The following is a 26116-nucleotide window of genomic DNA, read 5'->3' on the forward strand; positions in this document are numbered from 1 at the left end:
CTAGGTGATCTGTATACCCCATTTAAAATGAAAACTAAAATTTAGCCTAACGTCTTTGCAAAGTTGGTATTGTTGTCCCCACTTTACAGGCAAGGAGTCTGAAACTCAAAGATTCAGTGATTTGCTCAAGGTAACATGGCTGGTTGGTGTCACACCAGGATTGAACCCTGGTTTGTTAGATTCCAAATCTAAAGTTATTTCTCTTTTACCACAGTGCCTCCCATTTATTCAAGTAACTGTTGCAGTTTTAGAATTTAATCACTGCAGTGAATCTTAATATCATGTCTTGAACAATCAATAAACATCTGTTAAATGCCTGTTATATGCTAGAACTGCAGCAGGTGCTGTGGGATGTTCTAGGATAAATAATTTTCTACCCCCAGAAGCTTACAGCATAATTATGGCTTGAGATCTTCCCTTTCATTTTATTCTTTGGTAGTTCATGAAGATCAGTGATCTTTGAAAATAGCTGTGTGTTTTAAGCCTCATATTTTGCACCTGTAGGCAGAATCACTGTTACATATTTAACAATCCAGAATGACTGGTGTGTCCTGCTTTGCATTGGAAAGGGGTCTGTTCTGTGGTCCTGCCCCTGCATGATCATGTAGGCTGATAGACCTTTCTCTGTGCATCCTAATATTCATCAGGCTGACTCGAGGCATGCAGCGACTGCTTTCTAGTCATTTTTATAATAAACAATTGTAATATGTATTTGGAAGTGTTAAAAGCATGGGGCAATTAGTGGAAATCTCCATGAACCAAGTACCATCAAAGCATTTGTTAAGGGCTTCCCTGGTGGCGCAGTGGTTGAGAGTCCGCCTGCCGATGCAAATAGGCTTAAGTTATTTGATGAAAGGGGCGTATCACATGGGAACCCAGCTCACATGACTGGGTTTATATAAAAATGGAGTCAGCAAATCACAGTTAATACCCGTTGATATCAACATTCCTGTTTTTGCTCTTCAGTAAATTTTTGTAAATAAAATCCTGACATTAAAAGATTATTCTGTGACAGCCTTTTCTGAATCTGATTCAGCAAATCACACATTTTGGTCTTTATGTTTTAAAAATATGTCTTGTGAAATTACCAATATTTACCTTTGAACTAGAATTAGTGAAAACGGCTAGAGGGAACCTGCTTTAGCAGATTCTCTTGGTTCAAGAGAATGAATGAAAAAATAAAATATCACTTAAATGTTATTATGGCCCTAATTGTTAAGAAAAATTACGTACAATGAACTAAGTGTAGTTCACCGTTCTCATGTTAAGGGAATATCAGAGCAAACACATTATGTTGCCTCCTTTAAAATACTAATATTCTTAAATATACTATTTTGAAATTAAGTTTGTAAAATATATTTCCAAAAGACTTCCAGGTTGGGGAAAGAGAGAATTCAAAGAAAAATGTGAGAGTGAAAACAGCAGTTTTGAGTAAAGTAATTGCTGCACGTATTTTTTTTGCTAAAATTATTACTTGAAAGACAGCATTATAGAGTGAACGTGTAGCTAACTGTCTAGATTCCATGGGTAAATTATTTATCTCTTGTGGGCTGGTCTTGATTTTTTCATTTTAGCAAGGGACTAACACTAGATCATTTAGAGAACTCCTCTGTGCTCTAAAATTCCATAATTCTATGAATATAAATTGTATACAAATGCTGAGTCAGATTGGAAAGACATCTTTGTTAGGAGTTGGAGACATAAGTGAGTTGCATTTGTTAACTCACCTCAAGCAGACAGGCCACTGTGTTTTGCCATTGAGTTGCATCACTGAATAATTAGAATTCTTAATGACATTATACCCATGTCATTTTATTTATTTTTTAAAATTATTTTCTTTATTTTTTTTCTGGCTGCATCAGGTCTTAGTTGTGATGTGTGGGATCTTTGTTGAGGCATGCAGGGTCTTTCGTTGTGGTGCGGGCTCTTCATTGTGGCGTGCTGGCTTCTCTGTAGTTGTGGCACGTGGATTTTCTCTCTCTAGTTGTGACGTGTGGGTTCCAGGGTGCGTGGGCTCCATAGTTTGCAGCACACGGGCTCTCTCGTTGAGGGGTGAGAGCTCAGTAGTTGTGGCGCATGGACTTATTTGCCCTGCGGCATGTGGGATCTTAGTTCCCCTACCGGGGATCCAAACCACGTCCCCTGCATCGGAAGGCAGATTCTCTACCGCTGGACCACCAGGGAAGTCCCTATACCCATGTCATTTTAAATGGATTTTTAAAATCTGCCTTGCAGCACATATTCCCTGTTAATCTATAGAGTAGTTATAATCGACTTTATAACCGTACACCAAGGACAATAATTGATGCTTTTAACCAGCTCAAAGTGTTCATCTAACATTTAAAAGTAGGATCTTTTCACTACATATATAGAATCTGTTCAATATGCAAACTAGTAAATGTACATTACCTAAAAACTGTTCTAGTGACCTGGCTTTAACAATCCAGCCTTATTCTCCATTTAAAAATGGGATGGGCTTTTTATCCCCCAATATTTGGCAAAATCCATGCTTCTTTAAAGCATTACAGCTCACAGCATATTTCACGGGCTGAACTTTTCAGTTGCTTCACAGAAACATCCTCTACTCCCTACCCCCGATGCCACTCAGGCTCAGCCCTGGAGACAGTCAGCAGATGTTTTCCGACTGCTTAACCTCTTATCCTCCCATCTGAATTATAACACTAATAACAAAAATCTATCAGTGTCAAAAGCCTTGCATTATTTTTCTACATTGAGCCATGGACTTTATCACACTCATTTTATAGATGCAAATCTATTCTTCAGTTGCTCCATGATATAGACAGTACTTAAATGAACATTCCCAAACTTTCACATATATTTTTGGTTATGATACCAGTAGTGGCTTTTGATGTGTAAGAATATCAAGAACTCATTCACACCCTAAGGAATTCATTTTGAGAATACAAAGCTGTTTTACTGAAAGAAGATAAAGCAAAGAGGATATTTTAACACCATGATGAGATTAAAATTTCACATTTTAAGGCAAGACAAGAAAAATTGAAACATAAATTTTTTCTCTGCCCTTCGGCCTCCTCCCTCCCCTCTCGTGTGCATTGTTCATCTGCATTACGCATTAACCAGACCTCCCCCATGGCAGAAATATCCGGTCAATCATAAAGATCAATTTTTCTTCTTCTGGCAACAGCCGTGCACTTCTTTAGAAGATAACGTTCCTTTCTCAATCCTGTCAGGGCTCACAATGACCCACCACTCACCTTGTACGTGCAGACATCTTTGGTAAACTTTATGAGCAGTGACAATTATCATTTTCCTTAATGGTAGAGATTGGTGCAGAACTGACTGGTCAGACAATCTGGGAGATCCTGGGCTACACCTAATGTAAGTCCTTAGCTTAAATACTCACCTATGACCTTACTCATGTCACTAACAGTATCATTTGTATTCTGCCTATTTTACAAGATAATTGTTTCTTACGCTACCAAATATGTGACTGAGCCTCAGATAAAATTAATGATGATTAGGCGACTTGAAACCATTGACCAAATATATAGTCCTATAAGATCAATGATTGTAATAGTGTAACTCCAGATACGGGGAAAAGCAGCAAGAGGAAACCATATCCTGGACCATAACAGCTTAGTAAGACAGATGGTCCAGAGGCTTTTGGCTACTGATAACAGGACCCAGTCCAGTAATAGCACATTGAGTGGCCTATCAACAAAATATTTGCCTGGTCTGGGAACGAGCATCCCTAGCAACAAGGGACAAATTGGTCACGAAACGCCTCCCAAACTTTGGTCGAAATTAAGACTGAAAGAGAAGGAATTGTAAGATAGAGAATGTTGCCCACCATCCAGTTCTACAAGAGTCAAGCCATTAGCCACTGCAGTTGCGGACCTAAAGTACACCCTGAAAGGAGTTCAGGGTGAAGGTCACGATGAAGCACTTTGTGCTCTGGGAAAACTGGCAAAACTGGCCCTCTGATAGACATTTTCAGGAGAAAATTTTATGAACTAAGTTTCTTGCATCTTCCCATGGTTAGAAAAGCATTGAAACGATGAACTCAGATGTCTGTTCCTTGTGACTAGCAGCAACCTTCTACTGAGATGTGTGCTTGATCGCACATCCTCCCTGCACCAAAATCACACATATACTGACCTTTTCCAAACAGTTCTCAGAGCTCTCTGAGAGACTGTCTCCCAGCTTATAAACCTCAGTTTGGCTCAAATAAAATTTTCCATTTCTTTCTTAGATTCACTATTGATTAATTTATTTTGTTGACAACCAAAGCGTCAAGCTCAGATTAGCTCTCTTTTCCGTTTGTTAGCTAGGATTTCCCCGTTTTCACTTTAGTTTTCTGTTTTCATTGCCAGCAAGTTGGCAAATAGGTGTGTGTCTGTAATAAAGTAAACATTTTTCCCCCTGAAATTATGAAGTTATAATTCATCCCCTGTCTTCAGGCAGCACTTTTAATATGACGGCAAAGAGCTATTCTAATGACGTTTTACTATTGTGCTGCCCTCCTTTGCTCTTTGTGATTGCCTCTTTCTACTGTTCATTAAAATATATTTACAGTTACATTAAGTTCACATGAAAATAGTAGACAGAGCATGAAGCAGTTTTCATTATTTAGTCATTTTAATTTTAAAGTTATTTTTTCTCCACGTATTCCATCCAGTCTTTTGTGTCTCGTTCCAAATTAGCAGCTCACACTGGTAATGTGTCTAGTTAATTATATGCATGTGCATTTAAATTGCATACATTGATGTGAACCTTTTAATATACTGTGGGGTGGTCCCTTTCTAGTTAGAGTGGGCCTGGTGCTCAATTCTAAATTAACAGACCTCTCGAGGATGCAAATAAGGACCAGCTGATGGAAAAGCGGCAGCTCTGCTGGCCCATGTCAGGAAGGCAGCAGTACCTGTCAGATTAAGTCTCATCCCTTCTTTCCCAGACTTTTAAAGGAGGAGACAATTACTGCATCCAGGCACCAAGGGAAAGTAATAGCACCAGGATTGGAGCAAGCATAGCAATAGCACGATTTGTTGGACTCCATTTGTGCTTGCAGACTTAAGTCAAGGTGTAGCAGTTCTAAGTTCCCCAGATTTGTTGGCTGAATGTGAGCCATAACTGAGCAGATGCTCTTTGTGGCTTTTTGGAGTCAGTAGGGAAATGAGGTGCTGAAAACTAGGTAATTTAGATATTAAAAATTTATTCCTGCTCTCCATGAAAATATGGTAAATTTTAGGAGACCTTGGACATTGAAATATCCATTTATCTATTCAATGAATACCTTTCTTTATTCTTACTGTAACAATCATTTTTTAAAAATAATGAGTGGTTAGCTATTCAGAGTTTCAAGCTTTGAAAATCATAGTTTTGTTTATATACATTGTTTTGGCATTTGGAGTAATTCTGGAGCACCTTCTCTTTGTGATGTGAGGTTGTATAGTCTTATGTACTTTCTATTCTGCTGAGCACAGGACTTAGGGCTTAAGGCAACTTATGACTGCAAGCCCCAAGATTGTGTGTTCACAATATTGGGTGATTAAAGTGAATGGGCTTCTTCTGTATTACGTCTTGTACTTTGACAAAATCTATGCAGAGCTAAAATTATTGTTTTCAGTCTTATTAATTAATATTTGATTTGGAAACTATTTCTAATGATGCTTATGACCAGCTACTGTTTACAAATCTAAGGGGGCGTCTACAGGTTGTTGAATCTTTTTTGAAAAGAAGAATCCCAGCTGGTTAGATGAAGCTGTTTCCAGCTGTTCTAACTTGCAATCATTCTCAAGCTAAAGCAGTAGTGCTTTACCATCCTATAAAGCTTTAGCTAAGATCCCTTTCAACTGCTTCTAGTTATTAACCACCTGCTGTGTCTTTTTAAATGCCACTGTCTTCACAGGGATACAGATGCTGCTGATGAGGGGAAAGAGAAAAGTAGCTAAAACATATAAATATGTATAAATATAAATATATAAATATATATATATATATATAGAGAGAGAGAGAGTCCTGTATGTGAGACACCCTGCTTGGTTACTTATTTAAATGACCTTTTTTTTTAGGGTGATATCACTTTCCAGAAAAGTCTACAGCTTTGTTGCCTCCCTTATGATGATAATGATTCTTTGGTTGAGAATGGTATTTGCATACACTGCCTTTATGCACCCTCTCCACATCCTAGCTACCTGTCATCCATACACTATACAGCAAGATTCACAGCATGTCTTCTGCAATCCCCTCTGTTTCTTCTGCCATGATGAAACTTCTAAAGTTTAACATACATAAATTCCTTGTCAGTATAAATAAAAATAACACAGTCTCCAAAATCTGTGCTACCCCTTGTTCTAAGCACTATAAAATGTGTCTTTGAGTGTAGCAGCAAAGTTTAGACATGAATTACTGCTAGGCTAAAATTAATTGCATCCTTTTCCTTTTTCTCCTTTAATATTGTAATAGATTCATATTATTATACTGCATATCTGAATGGTATAAAGAATATTCATTAAAATAGAGTTGGCATCTTGCTCTAACTTCTGGTCACCAATGATCATATTCCTCGTCTAAGTTTTAGGTGCCTGTAATAGAGGTGTTGATAGGAGTTCCTTAGCAACTGACCAATTCTTAGTGGACTAGTGTCAACTTTAATAAAATAGAATGGCATGGTTGTAACCGTTTTGAGAGTTTAAACAGAAACCAGCATTACATAATTTTGAACATTATTATTTTCTCACAAGACGAGTATTTATGTTAAATAGGATGGCAGTGTTATAGCACAGTGCCATAACAATTAATATAGAGCCAGAACTTTGAAATCAGAGCATCTTGGGATCAAATCTCAGTTCTACTACTTGATAGTTGTAATAAACATTGGTCAAATTATTTAATCTGTATTGGTCTGTTTCCTCATCTCTAAAATGGGGCTACTAATCCCGCCTGATTTGACCATCACAAAGAGTAAGTGAGGGGATGTCAATAATACGGATGGTGCAGTGCCTGGCACATAGAAGTACTTAATAAATGGTAACTATTCTCTTTATTCATTTCTTAATAAGATATATATTAACCATCCACTACGTACCAAGGGCATTCTTAGGCACTGAGAATTTGGTGTGAACAAAACAGATATACCTTCTGCTCTTGTGGACTTTAGAGCCTCTCTGATCTGTTGGTGGAGAGGGGTAGGGTGGGGAGTGAGGATGATGCCTAGATATTGTGGTGCTATTTTTTCAGGCTGGCGCCTTTTAATCACCTCTCCTATTTAGTTTTCCCATTAAGTATCCTTCTAATTACTATGTTAATGCATACACATTGCATTGAAATTCACATAGGATTTGTCTGAATTGGGAAATGTGTTTTGTGGGTTTATAGAGCAGTTAATGAAATTTGAATACCTGACTCACACTGGATGTAATTTTGAAAAGTAAGGACATTCCACATATGCCATTGATTTTTATGTGTGTTTCTTAAAGAAACTTTCTGACTTTGGATTAATTTTCCTGTGATTCTGTTAGATGCTTAATGCATTAAAATTGTAATTGAAGACTGTACAGACTTAACTTTAGGGCATGACAATTTTATTAAAACAAGTTTTTTCAGACCAAAGAAGAAATGACTTATCAGTTCTGATTTTCTCTGAGTAACCTTGGGTTTTAACTAACCTTTCACAGATAGAACCAGAGGAGTACTTTAACAGTCAATCATGCGCTATTTGGATAATTCAAAATGACAGGCTAGCACTTTTCAGAGCTTGGCATAGTCTGGAAATATTCATGCCATCTGAATGGTTTCCCCATAGATTAGAAGTGAAAAGGTTCTATAGCAAAGGTTCAAGAATCCAGAGTAGTTTTATTTTCAAATGTTAATTCTCATCATTTTTACTATGAATACTAAGAAACCACTAGGGAGCTATGTGAATCTTTTCACAATTAATTGGCTTAATCTAGACAAGCCTTTAGGAGTAGCTGTTAGAATTATAAGAATAAGAAACCTGGTCGATGAGGCCTGAAATTACAAGAGCCGTTGATCAAGGGTTGCTTTGCTTCCTAGCCTTAATACTCTTCTTCTCAATAAGAATAATAAAAATTCTCACTATTTTTACATGACACTGTTTGGAAAGCCAACATATGCAATACTGCCTTTATTCTGTTGGTCATTTTATGTGGAGAAAATGTGACACTGTTTCCATTTAAAATGGGAAATGGAAATTTGAAAATGAAAAGATGCGGCGAGTTTATCCAAATGTTCTTTGCCACTCCTTTATGTTATCCATTGTAGGACTCATTTCTCTTGACCTCTTGTTTTTCCTCTTCACTTAGTCCTGTCACTCATTAAGTTTTCAATATCCCAGGGCCCTCCAGTGAGTCATTGTTTACTCAGCCTTGAGTTTTATACAATTTTTTTAAAATTATAAAACAGGATTTTAAAATCAAATCAAAGTTTGCTTTTGGAGCTCTTCTTTTACCAGACCTGTTGAGAGCATGAAACATTGTCTCTTCACAAATAAGAACATATTTTATCTAAAATTTGATTTTAGAATTGCATACTCGAATTGCAGCTTAGTTCAGATATGAGAGTAATCATCAAAGCTGATCTTCATATAATACCATGAAGTCTCTGCCTGTAAGTCAGTCTCATGAATAGAGATATAAGGGAGTGTGGCAGCCAGAGCTTTGAATCATGACTTGGCTGTGTGACCTTTTGAAAGTTACTTAAAGTCTCTGAGCTTATTCAGCTGTAAAGTATAACCTACTTGCAATGACTTGTGAGAGTGAGCATGAGCCGATTTGTACAGAATTCCAGGCAAATGATAATTCAAATTTATTGTCATTTAATATTTTTTAAATGTTATACTTGACAGTACAATAAAACTGTACTGCCAATTCAATTATTTAAGTGTTTGTATATAAAAAGTTAAAAATTTAGAAGTTAACTTCCCCAAACATTTCTTGAATATTTACTAAATGCCAGGCAGGGCTGCAGGTGCTGGGAGTACAGGGTGAAAGGTATGACCCAAACCTCAAAGTCTACACAGTCTGGTTGGAGAGGAGATAAGCAAGGTGATACTTAGGATGCGTGCTATGGTTAAAGAATGCAAGTTGGGTGGGACGGGCATCAGAGAAAGCTTCCCTGAGGAGGAATACTTGAAGTGAATCTTGAATGAGAAGGTGAGAACAAGGTTGTCAGGCAGAGAGATGGAGAAAGGGTTTTCCAGAAAGAGAACAGTGGAGAAGAGAGAGGTTAGAAACTGGCAGCAACTTGGCGTGACTGAAAAGGGTTTTTTTTTTTTCTGGGGATATAACAGGGGCCCAGATCATAAAACCTCATGTGTTATACTACAATGTTTAGATTTTATTTTGGTGTTATTTTTGGAAAACATTTGAAAGAATTTGTGCCAGCAAATGACATAGTCAAATATGTAGCTTAGAAAATTTTACTAAACCAGTTTTCTCTGTTACGTTTCATTCTGGTTCTTTCTAGTCATACACTGAATTGACTTCCATATCAGAGGAAGCAATTATCTTGTTTAACCTAAGACTGTCATCACATTGCTGTTAAGCACTTGTATATTTATGATCCTTGTTGAAAGCTATGAAAATTGCCATCAAGATCTTTAAATTTTAGTAGCTCACAGCAGTGAGATACCAAGTTCATCGCATTTGGCAATCTCGTTTCTTAAACTATTATAGCATGAGGCCAAGGAGGGAAATTCCGCTTTTGTGTACTGTCCAATACCCCAAGCTTTTTAGCACACTTGGCACAAGGATGTCACAGACATTTGTTCCAACGCACGCGTCTCACATGCTGATGATCCTGCATCATAAGTATATCGTTTTTGACAGTGAACAGTAAGAAACCACTGGTTGATGTGCTTTACGTTGCACATTACCCAATTTCTTTCTACAGCCTGATTTAGAGAAGCTAGAGCATTTGCTAAATATAACCTTATAGGGACCTCCTGGTTCCTGGCCCTTTATTCAGATGAATAACTGTTGTCTGCACTTATTGCCTATCCTTTCCCACCATTTCTGGCTGTAACCAGGAAGCATGTTAGGAGTCCCTGCCTCTGACATGGCCTGGATGTTCTCCAGGTTTCTAGGCTCAGTTTCTCCAGGTTTCTAGGCTCAGTTTCTAACCTGTTTAGGAAGCTGCCACGGTCTGCCTTCACTTCCCTTCCAGGCCATGGGCAATGCACTTTTTCTCCTGTGTGAGCCAACCTCCCGGCCAAGAAGCTGTTTTTGTCCTTGTCCTTGACGGTCCTCAGACCTTTCAGATCTGCCTAAACTCCTGACTCTGACCTTGCTTGGTGCCAGTTTCTCAAAACACAAATATATAAAAGCGACATGAAAATGTCACCCAACAGTGTTTTGAACAAGTCAAATTATATAACAGAACCAACTAAGAGATGTAGTGTAATGGGGAAAAAATGTGTGGTTTGGAGTCAGACAGCTTACCATTTGTGAAATTGGATCTACCATATAGATACCAACGTGCTAGTTACTGTGCTGGGTGCCTTACACGTATTACCACCACCACTCCCCATCAGAGAGGTTTCCACACAGAAATTGGGCCTTTGAGGGCTGATGTACATGTCCAAGATACACAGCTATTAAGGGGAGGTTGTGGGATTCAACTCCAGTTATGTCTTTCTGCCTGTGCTCCTTTGAGCATATAACACTGCCTCTCAACAGTGAGTCTTTAGATAAAGTGAATGTTTTGTTAAATAATGCAGAACCCTGGTATAGTGCTTTGAGGTTTATGAAGTGCTTTCATTTCTATATCATCTACTTTATAGAACAACTCTTTGAAGTAAGTATGACTATCCCTGTTTTACAAGAGAGAAAACAGGCTCTGTAAGTTTAAGTGACTTGAAACAATTTATAAATGGCATAACCCGTATTCATAAACTTTAAAAAAGCCACAAGAACCCTGTGAGTGGGATATACTTGCATTGTTCACCCTACTAAGGGTAGGCACTATAAATGCCACCGATCCCCAAATGGGAAATGAGTATGATGTTTCTTTTAATCCACTTCCAAATTTCCACTGCATTGGCTTTGGTTTACACACCCTTTGTGTAATGCTTACTTTTCTACCTGATTACATAGAGTACATTCCAAGGATGGTGAATTAAACTGTATATCTACCTCACAGGATTGTTTCACATCAGGCAACTAACAAACAAATCTCCCTTCATAGGTGCTTTTTCACATATAAAATTGTTCTTCGCTCCAGTGTCCCTTACGGTCTTAAAGTTGATATGACTATAATGATGGTATATTGATGTACTTTTCTTTACCTTGTTTTCAAAAACCTCTCCCTCCCCACTCCTCCCATGGGAAGAGATTTATGCACTTTACTAATTGAATCTTCACTTATAGCTACTTTCTTTTCTTCAGGTTTTGTGACGAAGGAACCTGTACAGATAAAGCCAATATTCTATATGCCTGGGCAAGAAATGCTCCCCCAACCAGACTCCCCAAAGGTATACCTGAGGCCTCTTGGATAGCCTTATATTAAACTGCTTAGTTTTTGATTCCAACGTACTTTTTATTATATGTTCTTTCCAACAGCTCTTGACCATGTTCTATGTTGCAATTTCACGCTAAAAAGTACCCTTATTGCCTCCTTTATATTGAAAAGGTTTCATTGAGGTTGTTCTTCTTTCTCTGCCTCTCTTTGATAAGTAATTGGCTCACACAACAGTTTAGATAGAATTAGAAAATAGCGAGTATACCTCAAGCCACCTTTGGCCTGAGGCACATTGGTTCTTGACAGCAGGAGCATTTCACGAGCCAAGAGAGCTAGGAATTAAATAAATTGCCATTTCAGCAAACAGATTTTTAATAGTCCTGGAACCTGGGTATTTAATGTGATGCCAGACCTCAGCTGGCTTTCTGAATTCACCTCTAAACCGTTCATAGCTTCCAACGTGTGAGTGAATTAACGGACTCTCCTTTATTACCTGGATCTTTCTTAGTATCAAAGTGAACGTATAGTTCTGAAACAGAATAAGACTGCTGTGGTTTAGGGATGGAGGGATGGCATCTTGTGATGCCTCCCTAACTCATGCCTGCACTAAAATTTTTAATATTTTTAATCTTTTTATACAGTTTTAAAGGCTTCTTTCTCTTTATAGTTATTACAAAATATTGACTATATTCCATGCATTGTGCAATACATTCTTGAGCCTCTCTTTCACCCAGTAGTTTGATTTCTGTTTTGCTTTACTTCAAATGAGTGTCAGAATCCTCTCTAGAGTTTACCAGGCAGCCACTATCAAACACGTTTGGAAACTAATAGGGAGGTTTGTCATAGATTTGTTGATGTTTTTAAGATCCATTGCTAGAGAAGATTAAAAAAAATTTTTTTTCTCTGTCTATAAATATTTTCTCTGTAGTTTTTTTTTAGCTTACTAGCAAACTCTACTAACAGTAAGACTCTTAGGCACCCTTCAGATTCCAAAACTTTATTGACATTGTAATCTAGTAGGTAATTGGTTTCTTCAATGATATTTTTGCAGATACCTGATTTTGTATGGGAAGAAAAACAATTTCCTGAGATGGTCCTAAGAAGTCTGTTTCCTATATTCAATCAGAAAATAAAAATGAGTATGAGTATATACAAAACAAAATGAAAGAATGGGTTTATGTATGTCTGTTATGTAATCAACAGGGACAGAATTTTGTTTTGTTTTGTTCTGTTTCTTGAAAAATGAATGAATTGTCCTCTTAAAGTATAAGTGATCACTCTGGTTCTGAAGTGGAGACTACGAATATAATTCTATCAGAGCTTAGAGAAGGAATGATAGGTTATATCAGAGATTTTCATTGAATGCCTAGTTTATTTCCATTTTCATATAACATAATTTCATATATTATGTGCTATTTTCTTTCCCTTTGGATTTCATAGATCAGCAACCTTTGATTAGCTCTATTTAACTTCCATTTCTAAAATATTAATTTATCTTCTTTTGAATATCTTCAGGTGTTGGATTCAGAGTTGGAGGAGAGACTGGAAGCAAATACTTTGTACTACAAGTACACTATGGGGATATTAGTGCTTTTAGAGGTACGTTTTGAAATGTTGGAACTAAGCTGAACTTCAATACTATATTGTTTAAAAAATATATACTGTTTTCTATATAATAAAATGAAGAATTGACTACACCCTCTGCCCACTAGTAAACAGCTGCTTTTGTCTCTTGGAATTTGAGACTACTGAAGAAATGACTTTTATTTTGAAAGTTATAATCTCTTATGCACATATTCTCTTATGCATCCTACTGTGCTTTCTCTTATGCTGACTTCAGGGTTCTCTTCCTTTGCAATGTATTATCTTATCCACCGTCTCCTATTAGATTCCTTCTTAGCAACATTGTCAGAAAGAATAGGGACTAGTACTTTATTTATATTACTAGAAGCAAGCCACTGGAGAGTCAGCATGTTTTGTAACACAAAACATGTTTAATCGATAATATATCTGATTGTAGTACTAATTATAAGTTTTCATTATATAAATTTATTCTTTTTTAAAAAATTTTTAAAAGTTCTCAAATGCTCAGGTTCATGTCAGTGGTTTATCTGTAATCCACACTTGCCACTTCATCTGTCGCCCACTGCACCGATGCACGGACCCCACCCACTCCATAGAGGCTGCTGAACACTGCCCTAGACACTTGCTGGTCTACCCATATTACCATGCACTTTGTTTAAGTGCTCCTTTTCTTATCATAGAATCATTAACGTGAGGAAGGGGCCCTGTTCCCAAGGCAACCAAGACTGGGCTTATTATTCCTTCTGCTGCATTTAGTCAAACTCCAACTGCATTCCAGGTTCACACTTTGGTGTTCACAGGAGTGTAAATATTAAGCAGTCTTCTTGGCTTGTCAGCCTTTCTACTTTGTCTTGCTGACCTCTACATGTTTTCTTGAGTTCTCTAACACTATTTTTCTACAAACTCACCTAATACATTTTGCTCTCTAGATGCATTAGCTTTCTATCCAGCAACTGAGTTTAGAAGTACACATCCATCTCTGCCTATGAAATATCCTCTGGGGCCTTTGCTGAGAGCACCCTATGCTGAAAGTTTCCATAGGTTCTCAGCATTCAGGACTGGGACAATAAATGCAGTCTTCCTCTGGAAAAGGATGTTAGAAAGAATAAATTTATGTCAACTATACTCCAATAAAAAATTTTTTAAAAGAATAAATTTATATAATGAAAAATTATAATTAGTACTACAATCAGATATATTATCAATTAAACAAGCTCTTGTGGACCAGCTCATGAACCTAACTTCCAAGTAAAACCTGTTTTGTATAAAAAATATGCTTTGAGTTATGTATAAATGGCTTTCCATTTTTGGAACAGGACCTAAAATCTTAAGTTGTTAATTGTAGTGCTGAGCCAAGGTTTTGTTGAAAACAGAGGAATAAATAATATTCATGTTTGAGAAACAAAGACACAAATTATCTGCTCTAAAAATTTACCATGTTGGTATCAGGGGAACAGGCAGATTCTAAGACTGCTGACTTCCAAAGCATTGACAAGATTATTATTTTTCCAAAGAAGTGAGGAAGGCTTTCCCCAATTACCACAACTAAAGTAGTTGGTAGTGTCCATACATACAGGACCCCACCCCTACTCTCCATCCTTCTATAGAACCCTAGACTTGACTTTACAGCCTAATTCCTCTGAGCTTTGTAGTACCTCCTAACAGATACCATACTGATACCCCAGGGGAAATGGATGATACATATAATATGCTAGTTTTTAAAACATATTACTGTAATAATTTAATTTAAATTAACTTCTTATGAGGAATTAATTTTATTTTATAATTTATGTCTAATATGGGGTAATTAAAAAGTATTGATATTTAATATATAAATATATAGTTATTTACTATAAGAGACTGATTAGAAACTTTCATACTAGTTTTTCATTTTTCACTTTTTTGAGAACCATTTTTCTAAAAGAAGGTGCATATGAGGTAGGACCTATAATTCATAGATCTTATGATAATGTAATAAAAATGTAAACAAAAAAATTTCACCAGTATAATTCTTTCAGTAGCATTAGATACTATCTTGTGACTTAAACTATACATGGCTTAGAATAGTAAGTAAACGCGCGGGAAAATATCGGATCTCACTAAAACAACGAGAGAGCATTTTGCGTTTACTTAATTGGGTGTGAGTGGAGATTGAATTATAAAACCCAGGACTGCCAGGGCTTAGATGAATATGCTACAGTTCGGGGAGCTTTGTGAATTAGTGCAGTGTTTTAGAAAGCAACTTTATCATATTATATACATTTTATATAAAACATTAAAATCTTGCTCTAGGCTTTCATCCTAAACTAAAGGAAGGGTTTTGTTGGATTTTTTGGTTTGTTTGTTTTCTAATGAGCTACCTACCCACAGTTATTTATATACCATTAACTAGTAATATGAAAACCTGGAAAGTTAACAAACGTCCCTTAATAGGGGACTAATTAAATAAATGGTATAACAACAAAAATAGCAAATCATAAAATTTTATACAGACAACATAAAACCGTATGTATGCTTGTATGTTTCCAAGGATTATAAGGAACAAGGAATAAAAGGAAACAGTCAGTAAGCATGAGAGACAGGATCATGTGATTTATTTTTTTCCTTTACAATGTTATAACATTCTCTTCATGTTTTTAAATTCCACAAATATAAGCACTATGTTAGATACCTGCCAGTACCTGCCAGTTTGTGCGCTGCATTCCACTCATACCCTCCTGACAAAAAAGAGTTAAAGTAAATCTCTATGTGCCTGATTAACTATAAGAAGTGACTTATACTTTAAAAAGGTTCTATACTGTGATCACATACTTATCTCCAGATGAACCTAGAAGTGGAATTATAACATATCTTTTAATGATTAAAAATGCAGTATAGATATGTTATATATGTATTGTATATATATAATAATCATCTTAGTGTCAGTGAAGATTTGAACTTCACGGTATTAGAACTATTGATGATATTTTTATGAATATAAATTATAAATCAGAAGCACATTAACACTCTGAGGAAATCACTGCACTCTATAGAAAAGTGGGAAAATGTTTGGCTTAAGGGTATGAGCATTTTTCCACATAGGGGAGGTTTTAGAGGGTTGAGAAGCCTAGGACTTCTCTTTAATAAAGCATCAACAGTGAAGTTAAAATATCTTCTCAAATTTGTTGGCATGTGATAAAGTATCAGAGAGAACATAACCTGAAGCCAGCTGGTTATATCTTGAGCTGGGAGGCCTAGTAGTAGGAAAAGATAGGTCTGTGGGATACAAAACAAAAATATTTGTTTTGTTTTGGTTGTTGTTTGTTTTGGAAATTGAGCAGAATGTGAAACTGTAAAGTGTCATTTAAAAGGAGCCAACTTTATTAAATGCCATGTCAATCATAATGTCAGACCTGGGCTAGTGCTGGGTATACTGATCTTGCCCAGAGGAGTATAGTACATTCTAGCAGGAGAGACAAGCGCAGGAACAGTGCGTCTATAGGCAGTAATAGAAACACATCCCAGATATGGAGGCCGTGGAGAGGTGGAGCGGAACAGGTCTGCCTGGAAGGGCAGTGGGACGTTGTCTGGGAAAGGCTTCTTAGAAGATGGAACCATTGCAAAGATTTGAATGGTGATCAGGAGACTGCAGATAAGTGGGAGCAGGGGTAAGACGTGTTCCCGACGAAGTAGAAGTATGTGCATGGCCATGGGGGAGTGAAAAGCCTCATGTCCGCAAGGAACTCTTGGTGATTTGGCCTTGCTGGAGGGTGAAATGCAAAGGGGTAAGTGGCAAGAAAGGAGAAGAGAGCTGGCACCCAGAGTGCTTATCAGCAGTAACCTGGTCAGATTTTCACTTCAGTCCTAGGCTTGAGTGCATGGGAAAGCTACCAGCCTTATGAAGAAAGATTAGGGTGTTAGGAGGCCAGGGCAAGCCTGGAAGGCGCTCTGGAAGGCCAGAATGAGTTCTTTTTTATTTTTTTATTTTTTCTTTTTTTGTGGTATGCGGGCCTCTCACTGTTGTGGCCTCTCCCGTTGCGGAGCACAGGCTCCGGACGCGCAGGCTCAGCGGCCATGGCTCACGGGCCCAGTCGCTCTGCGGCATGTGGGATCCTCCCGGACCAGGGCACGAACCCGTGTCCCCTGCATCAGCAGGCGGACTCTCAACCACTGCGCCACCAGGGAAGCCCTGAGTTCTTTTTTAAATGTAAGCTTTATAACATTTTATAAATTAATATTCTGTGGAAAACAGAATATAACCCAATTAGAAATGTGTGTCCAGTATAAGCATAGTATTTGGTTACATGATTAAACTCTAAGACCAGATGACCTGACAATGGCACTTGCTAATTTTGTTATCCTCACCAAGTTTCCAAACTTCTCTGACCTCCTCATCTATAAAATGGGATCATAATGGTTCCTATAAAGTTATCTGGTAAGCACTCGATGTTAACTACTATCGTTATAGTTCCCGTAAAAGGCTTTAAAGTGATATAAATTCCCCTAAATGCAACCTTTTGCCATAGTTGCCCATAATATAAAGAATATGTTGGTTACTTTTCAAGGGTGTCAAAATTTCTTGTTATGTTTAGAAACAGAACTGTATTTATGTCTGTCATGTTGCCAGTGTACTTTTCCTAGTTATGCTCTGTTTCCTGTTCTCCACAGACTTTTTCATTATTCATAGTTCAGTTATACAGAGATAAACTGTAAGACCAAGTTCCTGCCCTTAAGGAAATTAGAATAGCAGCAACTAGAGATTTAGAGATTCCTCCTGGTCCTTTTTCTTTGTTTCTTTCTTTCTTTTATTGCCACATTTTTTCTATAGAGTTTTATTCCATAGAGAAAATTCTGCTGAGATTGTTGCAGAAATTTACCACTTTTCTTCTAGATGTTTTGGCCCAGGGGAATCAAGAAAAGTGGCCTCTTCTTTACAGAGTTTCCGGCATTAGCTTACTAGTCTCCAACAATAACTCATTTCTCAAATTAGAAAACTCTTGCACTCACCACCTGAAGTTTGGAGCTGATATCTTAAAAAGGAGGCAAGAATTTTTTCCCAAGTGCATAATCTCTGTCTTTGAGTTGGAAAAATTTCCATGCTATAAACTATAAGTTCTTGGTGCATATAAGAAAACTAACAGGTATTATCAAAGCTACAGATCACACACACACGCGCGTGCACACACACACATACACACACACTCACACACACATCCAGAGCTTGCTTCTACTCCTTCATCACAGCCCTCAAAGTACACCTACAGTTAAGCATGTTCCTGGGAGTACAGCTAAACAATTCATTTTCCTTAGAGTGAATGTTTAATACTTATATTCTAAATGAGATGAATGAAACCGAGGGAATCCTGTTTTTGACTCTCCATTATGTAAGGGTGAGCTCTAAGAAGTTTCTTCTCCAAATTTCTGGGGTTATATTAGTAAAATCAGATCACAAAATTCCAGTTAGAACCCTTAAAGAACAAATCATTTTCAGTAGCCAAGTTTTCCAGAAAGCTAAGGTTTTAATGTTCTAAGTACTATAGCCTTAAAACATTTTGGACAGAAATCTTTCCCAAATATGTAATGCGTCTCATGAAATTAAAATAGGTGCAGATGTTAAATACCTAATGCTGTGCCCAACACAGAGCAGACTGGCAATAAATGTTAGTTGTCTTCCTTATCCCTTTCTCCCTTTCCTTCATAATTTTGGGATATCATTCTGGATATCAGCTACTGCACAATTATTTCCCTCCAAATTTTAGGAGTAGATAGAGTTTTTTCATCTTACTGGGCTTGTTGCCTTCTTCTATCTGCTTCTCTCTATTTTATGTAACTTCTTCTGTTGTCAAGCTACCACTTCAACTCATTTTAATTCAAACAGTGCAGCGCATGGAGGCAAAGATGAGTAAGAACAAAAGTTTGCCTTCATCCTATGGGGGCAATTGAAAATAAAACAGTAACTGTAATTACATGAGCCAGTATGGTCTGTGCAATAAGAGAGGGGGGTTGAGAAGCAAACAAGACCACACTTAGTTTAGAAAAAGATTTCATGTTGCCAGATTGATTTCCTACAGGCCTCCTTCTGCCTTGTACTACATTGATGATATGGAATCTAGGCAGCTAAATTTCATATAATTGTTTATAAATTTAGGGTAAACAGACTCTGAACTGAAACCCTTAGAGGGAACTTTTTGAATAAAATCATGGGAACACAAGTGCCTGGACTTGGTAACCTTCAGATTTGATTTCTTCTTGTCCTCCTGTGTTGTTCCATTCTGGCTATGTTCCGTTTTGGTGTGGCTTCTGAATAGCTTAGTTCCAGACAGGTGGGTGTTACTAGACATAGGTCATGCATTCGTGAAATGCGTGCTCCACACTTGTACACGTACACACACAAGGGGCTCCTTCCTCGCCACCACTGAAGGAGTAGTAGGGTGAGCATGAGGGAAGGGGAGACAGTGGCAGGCAGAAGGGAAAACAGAGGACTCTGGAGGAATTCTAGTCCCACTATGACTCCTGCTGCATGTCTGCCTCTTAAAAGACTCTGCCGGGAAGCTATGGAAAAAGCTTTGAAATTGTGGGCCGGGGAAGAATCCCTTGCTAATGCATTTTTGAACAAGGTGGAGCATAGATCAGTGGCAGGGCAGCTACACTTCAAATTATTTCATTCCAGTATAAAGCAGACTACTCTGACTTCAGTGTAATCATTAGAGGTGCTCTTGACTCCCTGATACCTGATTGCAGAGACAGTGGGAAACTGGTGGAATATTGCTCCCTGTTGCTGCCTGTGTTGTCTTTTCTAAATCTGTTGAAGTAGCTTCCTCCTGCATGCTTTCCAGGGAGATATATACCAAGCCTGCTTTTACTCTCTCCTCTGCAAAGTGAGGGATGCTATGGATCGGGGTATTTAAACCCAGGTATTTTCAGGTGTTCCAGATTACTTTCCATGTTTAAGAATCTCCTTTGAAATTCCAAATGTGGAGGGTGTTATTAATGATTCCCCTCCCCCAGGGAGATGCCTGAAAGCCATTGAGTCTCTACACTAGAGGAGACAGAGATGGCACCTTTCTAGCATTCAGCCTGGCCTTCTCTGAATAAGACCCTGACATGCACACATTCCAGCAAGCCTAATCCCTTCCGGCATATAGAAGGTTAGTTCTCAACATGATATTTTGTTCCAGGGAACACATAATATTTCCAAGTTCAACTCCAGGGACAGCCCTTTGGTCCCAGGAAGGGTGCACTTGACCTCAGTTTCCCTTTTCTCTCCCAAGGCTGGGATACCTGTGCCATGCAGCAAGTCTCCTTTCTTCCTTCCCCACCTCCCACTTTCTATTTGTCTAATATTCCTTGATGTAGGGACACAGACTTTTATTCACATGCTTTGGGACAGATGCAATTTGGAGTTACGAACTTGAAACCTTTTTGAAAGGTTTTCAAGTACATAAATCATATATTACATTATATCACCTCTGGGCATCTGAGACACTATCCATAATCAAATATGCTAATATTCCTTTAGCAAAACGTTCAAATGGTCACACTACAAGGGATAAAGACAGACGTAAGTAGCATCACATCATTCAGATCGGATTTTGCTGCCAAACGCTGTGAAAAAAAACTTTAGGCTTCCAAAGCTTTTCAGGTTTCAGAATTGCAAATAGTTCTAGTATGGGAACAAAGAAACCTGTTCCTTAATACTTGAGTTAATTGGTTAAAATACTAACAAGGATTGGAGGACTCTGGATATATCTGAATATTTTCCCATTAAAATAATCTATCCCAAACTTTATTTTTCATTTTTTGGAAAATACAAAAAGCCATTAAAAAGAAAAGTACAAAAGTTACTCACAATACCTAACTATTTAAAAATCTATAATATGAGGTGACAGTTACATATGATCTGTGAATATACTAAAATACCATTGAATTGTACACTTTTAAGGGGTGAATTGTAACATATGTAAATTATATCTCAGTAAAGCTATTGAAGAAAAGGTATATGGATTCAAAAGAAAAAAAATCTATAATATACCTTCTTCAATCCCATCTTCCTTCTACCCCAACCCCGACCCCCAGGTAACTGAATTTATATCTGCCAGGTTTTCATATGCTTATCCCAGCATTTCTATATTATACTCACAGAAAGCACAGATATGTATGTATATCTGCACTTCTTTTTTGGACAAAATTCAGATCACACTCTCCACAGATCTGCATCTGCTGTTGTTTTTAATTTAACAACGTACTCTGGGATTTCTAAGGCAGCACATGGAAAGCTCTTTCATTATTTATAATGACTGCCTAGTATTCTGTTGTGTGGATATATTATAATTTATATATCCTGTTCCCCATTAAAGACATTTAAGTTCTGAGTTTTTTGCTATTACAAGCAATACTGCAGTGAACTTTAACGTTAGAAATGTTTTAGGTAACCATGTATTGCTACTGCAGGGTAGATTTCTAGAAATGGGATTTGGGGGTTATGGAGTGTTGAAACCTTAACAGATTCCACCAAATTACCTGATGCAACAGTTTTTCCAATTTACAATCCATAGTGAATGAGCAAACCTCATATCCTTACCTGCACTAGATGTTTTCACAGTTAAAACATTTTGCCCAGTGTTTACTTAAACCAAGGAACTCCTCTTACTGTTTCATTAAAAGGATTAGAATTAGCTGGAAGTTCTTAATAGAATTACCTCTATAGTACGTAGTCCATGTCCAGTCAAAATCTGATCTGTGGACTACTTGTGCCAGAATCTTCTTGGAGTGCTTTTTAAAATGAAAATTACTGGTTCCAACCAGACCTACTGAATCAAATGCACAAGAAGTAGAGGTTAGGCAGTGGTGTACTAGAGCTGATTCATATTGACCCGTAAGAGCCAATTGCTAATTTTCAGATAGTTAGTGAGCTGATTGTTAAGTGTAGCCCTGATTAAAAATAAAGGCAATAAATACTCAAAGGTCATCCTTCCCTATTTTACTACACTTTACTACTATCTTTGCTCTGGAGGGTATTTATGTCTATTGTATCTGTATCGTGGAAATACTATAAAATAGTGTGTCTTTCCAACCCAGTGTTCAGTAATGTCACATTGGTAGCTTGAAATTAACTGTAGTGGGAAAATTTACACCATCGAAATTGAAAAATGCTACAAATCAGTGCTTCATAAATTATTTTGTTGGTTGTTTAGATTTAAGAAAACAATGAAAAAAATATTAGTAATGCTGATTACTGTGAATAGCCAAAAATTTTGAAGAAATATTTTTTTCAGTATTCAAAAACTACTATCCAGTACTGCAAAGATTTTGCTCACTTTGTTGACGAGCAAGTGCAGTTCCAACATATATCTTTGTTTTTCAATAAACAAGGATATCAACAAACATTCTTGTCCAAACGACTCACTCGTCAGTTATAACCATAGGTTGGCTAGAGAAAAATTAAGGAAAAGTTAAGGACATAGCTCTTTCCACTTCTAGGGGGCATTCATTTAGATATGGTGGTGGTGAGCCAACTTTGGCTTTGCAGAAGAGGGCAATATCCTAGGGGAGAAAGCAAAAATACAGACGGATCCCTAGAAGATCATCAAGCCCCACCTCACTGGACTCCTATAAGATTGGACTTTAATGTGAATCAGAAGTAAACTTTCTATCTGGTTTTAAAAAAATCAAAAAACAAAAACAAAATTAAGGAAATAATTCTGTGAAATTCAACTGGTTATATGGAATTTATGATAAAGAATATTATTTATTTTATTATTGTTTGTAAATTGTGTCCTACACATATTTTATATTAGTAAAACTATAATAAATGTATATTTACACACGCATGCATATTTTTTTCAGAGAGCTTGTGTGTTACCAGCACATCACTGAGCCCAGCATTCTGAAATTTTAACAAGCTCCCCAGTTGATTTTTATGCAAACTAAAGTTTGACAACTGAGGAGCAAAGTTTCCTAGAGGATGGAAGTTACTTCTACATTTTTTTTTTCCTGTACTACAGGTGTATCAGGGAAATCTCCTGGGGCTTGGGACATGAGCAGAATAATTTGCATTTATCAAAATAAGTATAATTAAATCCCAATCCTCCTAAGAAAAGGGGTGCTTTGAAAGAAGAAAATGCCTTTACTGTCTGGTTATTCTAGCCCTTTTTTATTTCACTTAGAAATTTGAAGGAGAGTTTATATTTATTCTTAAGTTTTTCACAAAATTTGGTGTTTGGATTTAAAATGCTATTTTACTATTATGGTAGAAGACACAACGCATGTATGACTTTCTTGGACACACTCCTCTTCATATATAGGGGTGCAAATCTTCCTTCTTGAAACTTAATCTAGATAAACCTTTTTGAGCAATGAACAAAAATAAGTTATATTCTTCCATTTTTTTACATTTTTGATTTTTAAGTGGAATATATGGGGTGACAGGGACTAGAAAATGAAAGGCAGAGACCATGAGACCAACTCGGAGAGAGATATGGTTGGCAAGAAGGTAACATTCAACCTGCATGAAATTCCACAGCCTCTTAGGCCTTTTCAGATAAAGGGAAGAGATTGCAACATGGCTGAAAAGGCATTATTGAAAACAAAACCATGACTTTGATTTCCTTTTCTTCTGAAAATAGTAAAAACCGTACATCTTATGTGTTATATACTAATTCATTTTTAAAGCACTTGTTTTTAACACAGAGACTGAGTCTTTGGAGTGATAGAAGGAGAGCAGTGTGACTGGAAGGGACCATCTAGCCCTGCCCCTCTATTTTAGAGAAATGGAAATCGATACTCAGAAAGGTTAAGTGACTTGCCAGAGGTGGTATAGCTACTAGTCCAATGGTATTAAAAGCTAAAAGAATTTAATTTGTGTTGAATTTCTAATGTGTAGTTTATCAAAGTTCATGTCCTAACTATATAAAACAAATAATGGAGTCAGTCCTTCTAAAAATCCTTTGAACCACTAGGAAGGAAGAGGAATGAAATTATCCTTGCACAATAGAATAAATATGACTAAAGATTGGAGTTGCTTACCTCATCTCATTTATGCCTTTTCATTCTGATGTATGAAGGAATCCACTTCCCTTATGTAGGGATATTTCTACACCAGGTTACTTGATAATCCCACTGATTTCAGAAGAATTATAATAGGATGTTCTTCATGTTCTTCTCTAACCTTAATTATACACAAGCAGCTTGTTGTGAGTCATGGGAATGATTTTAGGACTATTCAGTGCCTCTCAAATGATCCAAAAGAAGGCTATTATCCTGAAATATTTTTTGGCTTTTGCCAGTGTAAGCTCCCTGATTCTCTAGCTTCCTGCATTTCAATTTTGTTAATCATCTTCAGTTTGGAAGACTAATGGTCCTTATTCATCTCATTCATTCCATGGGACACCTGTTTATTTTAATACCTAAATATGGTCATTAAGTATCAGGAATTGCATTTTCATTCATTTGGTTATGAAAAGATATGTAAAGCACTGCAGTATTATTGCTTTTTAAAGAATATATTCAGAATGTTCTTTTTTCCTTAAAATGTATTTTTTAGAGCAATGTAGCATTGAACAATATAATGTTTAGCTTAAGTGATGTCTTTTAGGGAAAAAAAGTTTCCCTAATACTATTTAGTTTCTCACATTTCGCTTTTATTTTCTAGTTGTTTTTGAGACAACCTTATACTTTACCTTCATTTACCCCTTTGCAGCTCATGATTTTTTAATCACCCATAATTATTAACTCTTTTTTTGAAACTGGTCAGGGTACATAATCATTAACTAATTACTTTCATTTAAATTAATAGCGGATAATATTTTATTTTTTAACCAAAAGAAATTAAGAGGAAAAATAAAGTTACTTGCTCATGGGTTCACATCAAAATTAGGAGATCCAAGGCATTTTTTCACACACTCCACAAATACTCAGGCTGGTTTCCACACCCTGTCCCTCACTAATCCCCTCATTGCTTTGGCATGTTTACGTTTGTTTACTGTGTTCTAGGAAGTACGGTAAAAGACGGAAGTCATTAGAAAGGCTAGGATTTGTGCATTCTATTTCCTATTTTCTATTAATTCTTTTTTTATGTTAGTTGACTGTCTTACGTGTAAAATGAGAGAGATACCCTAACTAAATATGTGACCAAAAAGACATTTGATGAAAACCATTCAAATATGACATCTCATGACATTTATAAAATAACTGTTAGAAAAATAAAATCCAACCTTCCTTAGGCCTGGAAGAGACCCTTCTAACCTCCCTCTTTCTGCCAACAAAACATTGCTCTCCTCTTCATCCCATTTGGAAACCCTTTGTCCTGCTCCCTGTTTCTTCTCATTCTATATTAATTCTTCTTTTCTCCATCTTTGAAAATTTTCCAGAGACTGTCTTCTTGTACGGATATCTCCCCTACCCAACACTTTTCTAGCTCCATTTCTTTGCAAGTATTCCTTACCCTTGTTTCCCCAACTTAAGTGTAATGTATCTATCACCTATAATAACAGAAAGGAGAATAAAATCTGAGCAGTAACTGCAAACCCTTCTAAAGAAACCCTTTATCTTACATTATGAAGATTTGCTTAAGGTCTCAAGGAATTTTGAGAGATAATTTGGGTCACTGAGCAGTTTCAGCGTTTTCCGTACTACTTCTCAACTCACACGTGCTTTATGAAGATTAACTTTATTAATCCTCATACCAATTACAACGTAAACGTATTGAATGACTGAAAATTAATGCCAAGCCAAATATATGAGCTATAATATTCAAAGTATATTTCCTAATTAATACCGAGGACTACATGCATGCATAATTATATGTAAATTAGCTACTTCGAATTTATTTTTTCATTGAAGAACCAAAATCAGTACACGATATAGTATTTTAAGCTGATGAAGATAATTGGGTTGAAAATACAGCCACTGATTTTAGGTTGAGCTTCAAAAAGCATATATTCCAATTAAATTACCGCTTTTGCAGACTATAAACTTCCTGTTTGCAAAACAAAACAGGATGTTATTGCCACTAGGTTACCCTCTCTTTGCTTATCGTTCATGAGCACTTAGAGGTTTAAGTTAAATAAAAGATGAAGAATACACTGTTGCACAA

The 26116-nt window shown here is 36.8% G+C and overlaps 1 protein-coding gene across 15 annotated transcripts in view; it reads left to right on the forward strand.

Moving 5' to 3' along the window:
- Nucleotides 1–26116, forward strand: part of PAM (peptidylglycine alpha-amidating monooxygenase) — a 280942-nt gene that overhangs the window by 178603 nt on the left and 76223 nt on the right. For all 15 annotated transcript variants that reach the window (XM_024739687.1, XM_024739688.1, XM_024739683.1 and 12 more), the window contains 2 exons: nucleotides 11388–11473; nucleotides 12976–13059. In XM_024739687.1, coding sequence (XP_024595455.1) covers nucleotides 11388–11473; nucleotides 12976–13059 — 170 coding nt within the window. The remainder of the gene's footprint in view (nucleotides 1–11387; nucleotides 11474–12975; nucleotides 13060–26116) is intronic.

Source organism: Neophocaena asiaeorientalis, unplaced genomic scaffold, assembly GCF_003031525.2.
Source record: "Neophocaena asiaeorientalis asiaeorientalis breed wild unplaced genomic scaffold, Neophocaena_asiaeorientalis_V1.1 scaffold146, whole genome shotgun sequence".
Lineage (NCBI taxonomy): Eukaryota > Metazoa > Chordata > Mammalia > Artiodactyla > Phocoenidae > Neophocaena > Neophocaena asiaeorientalis.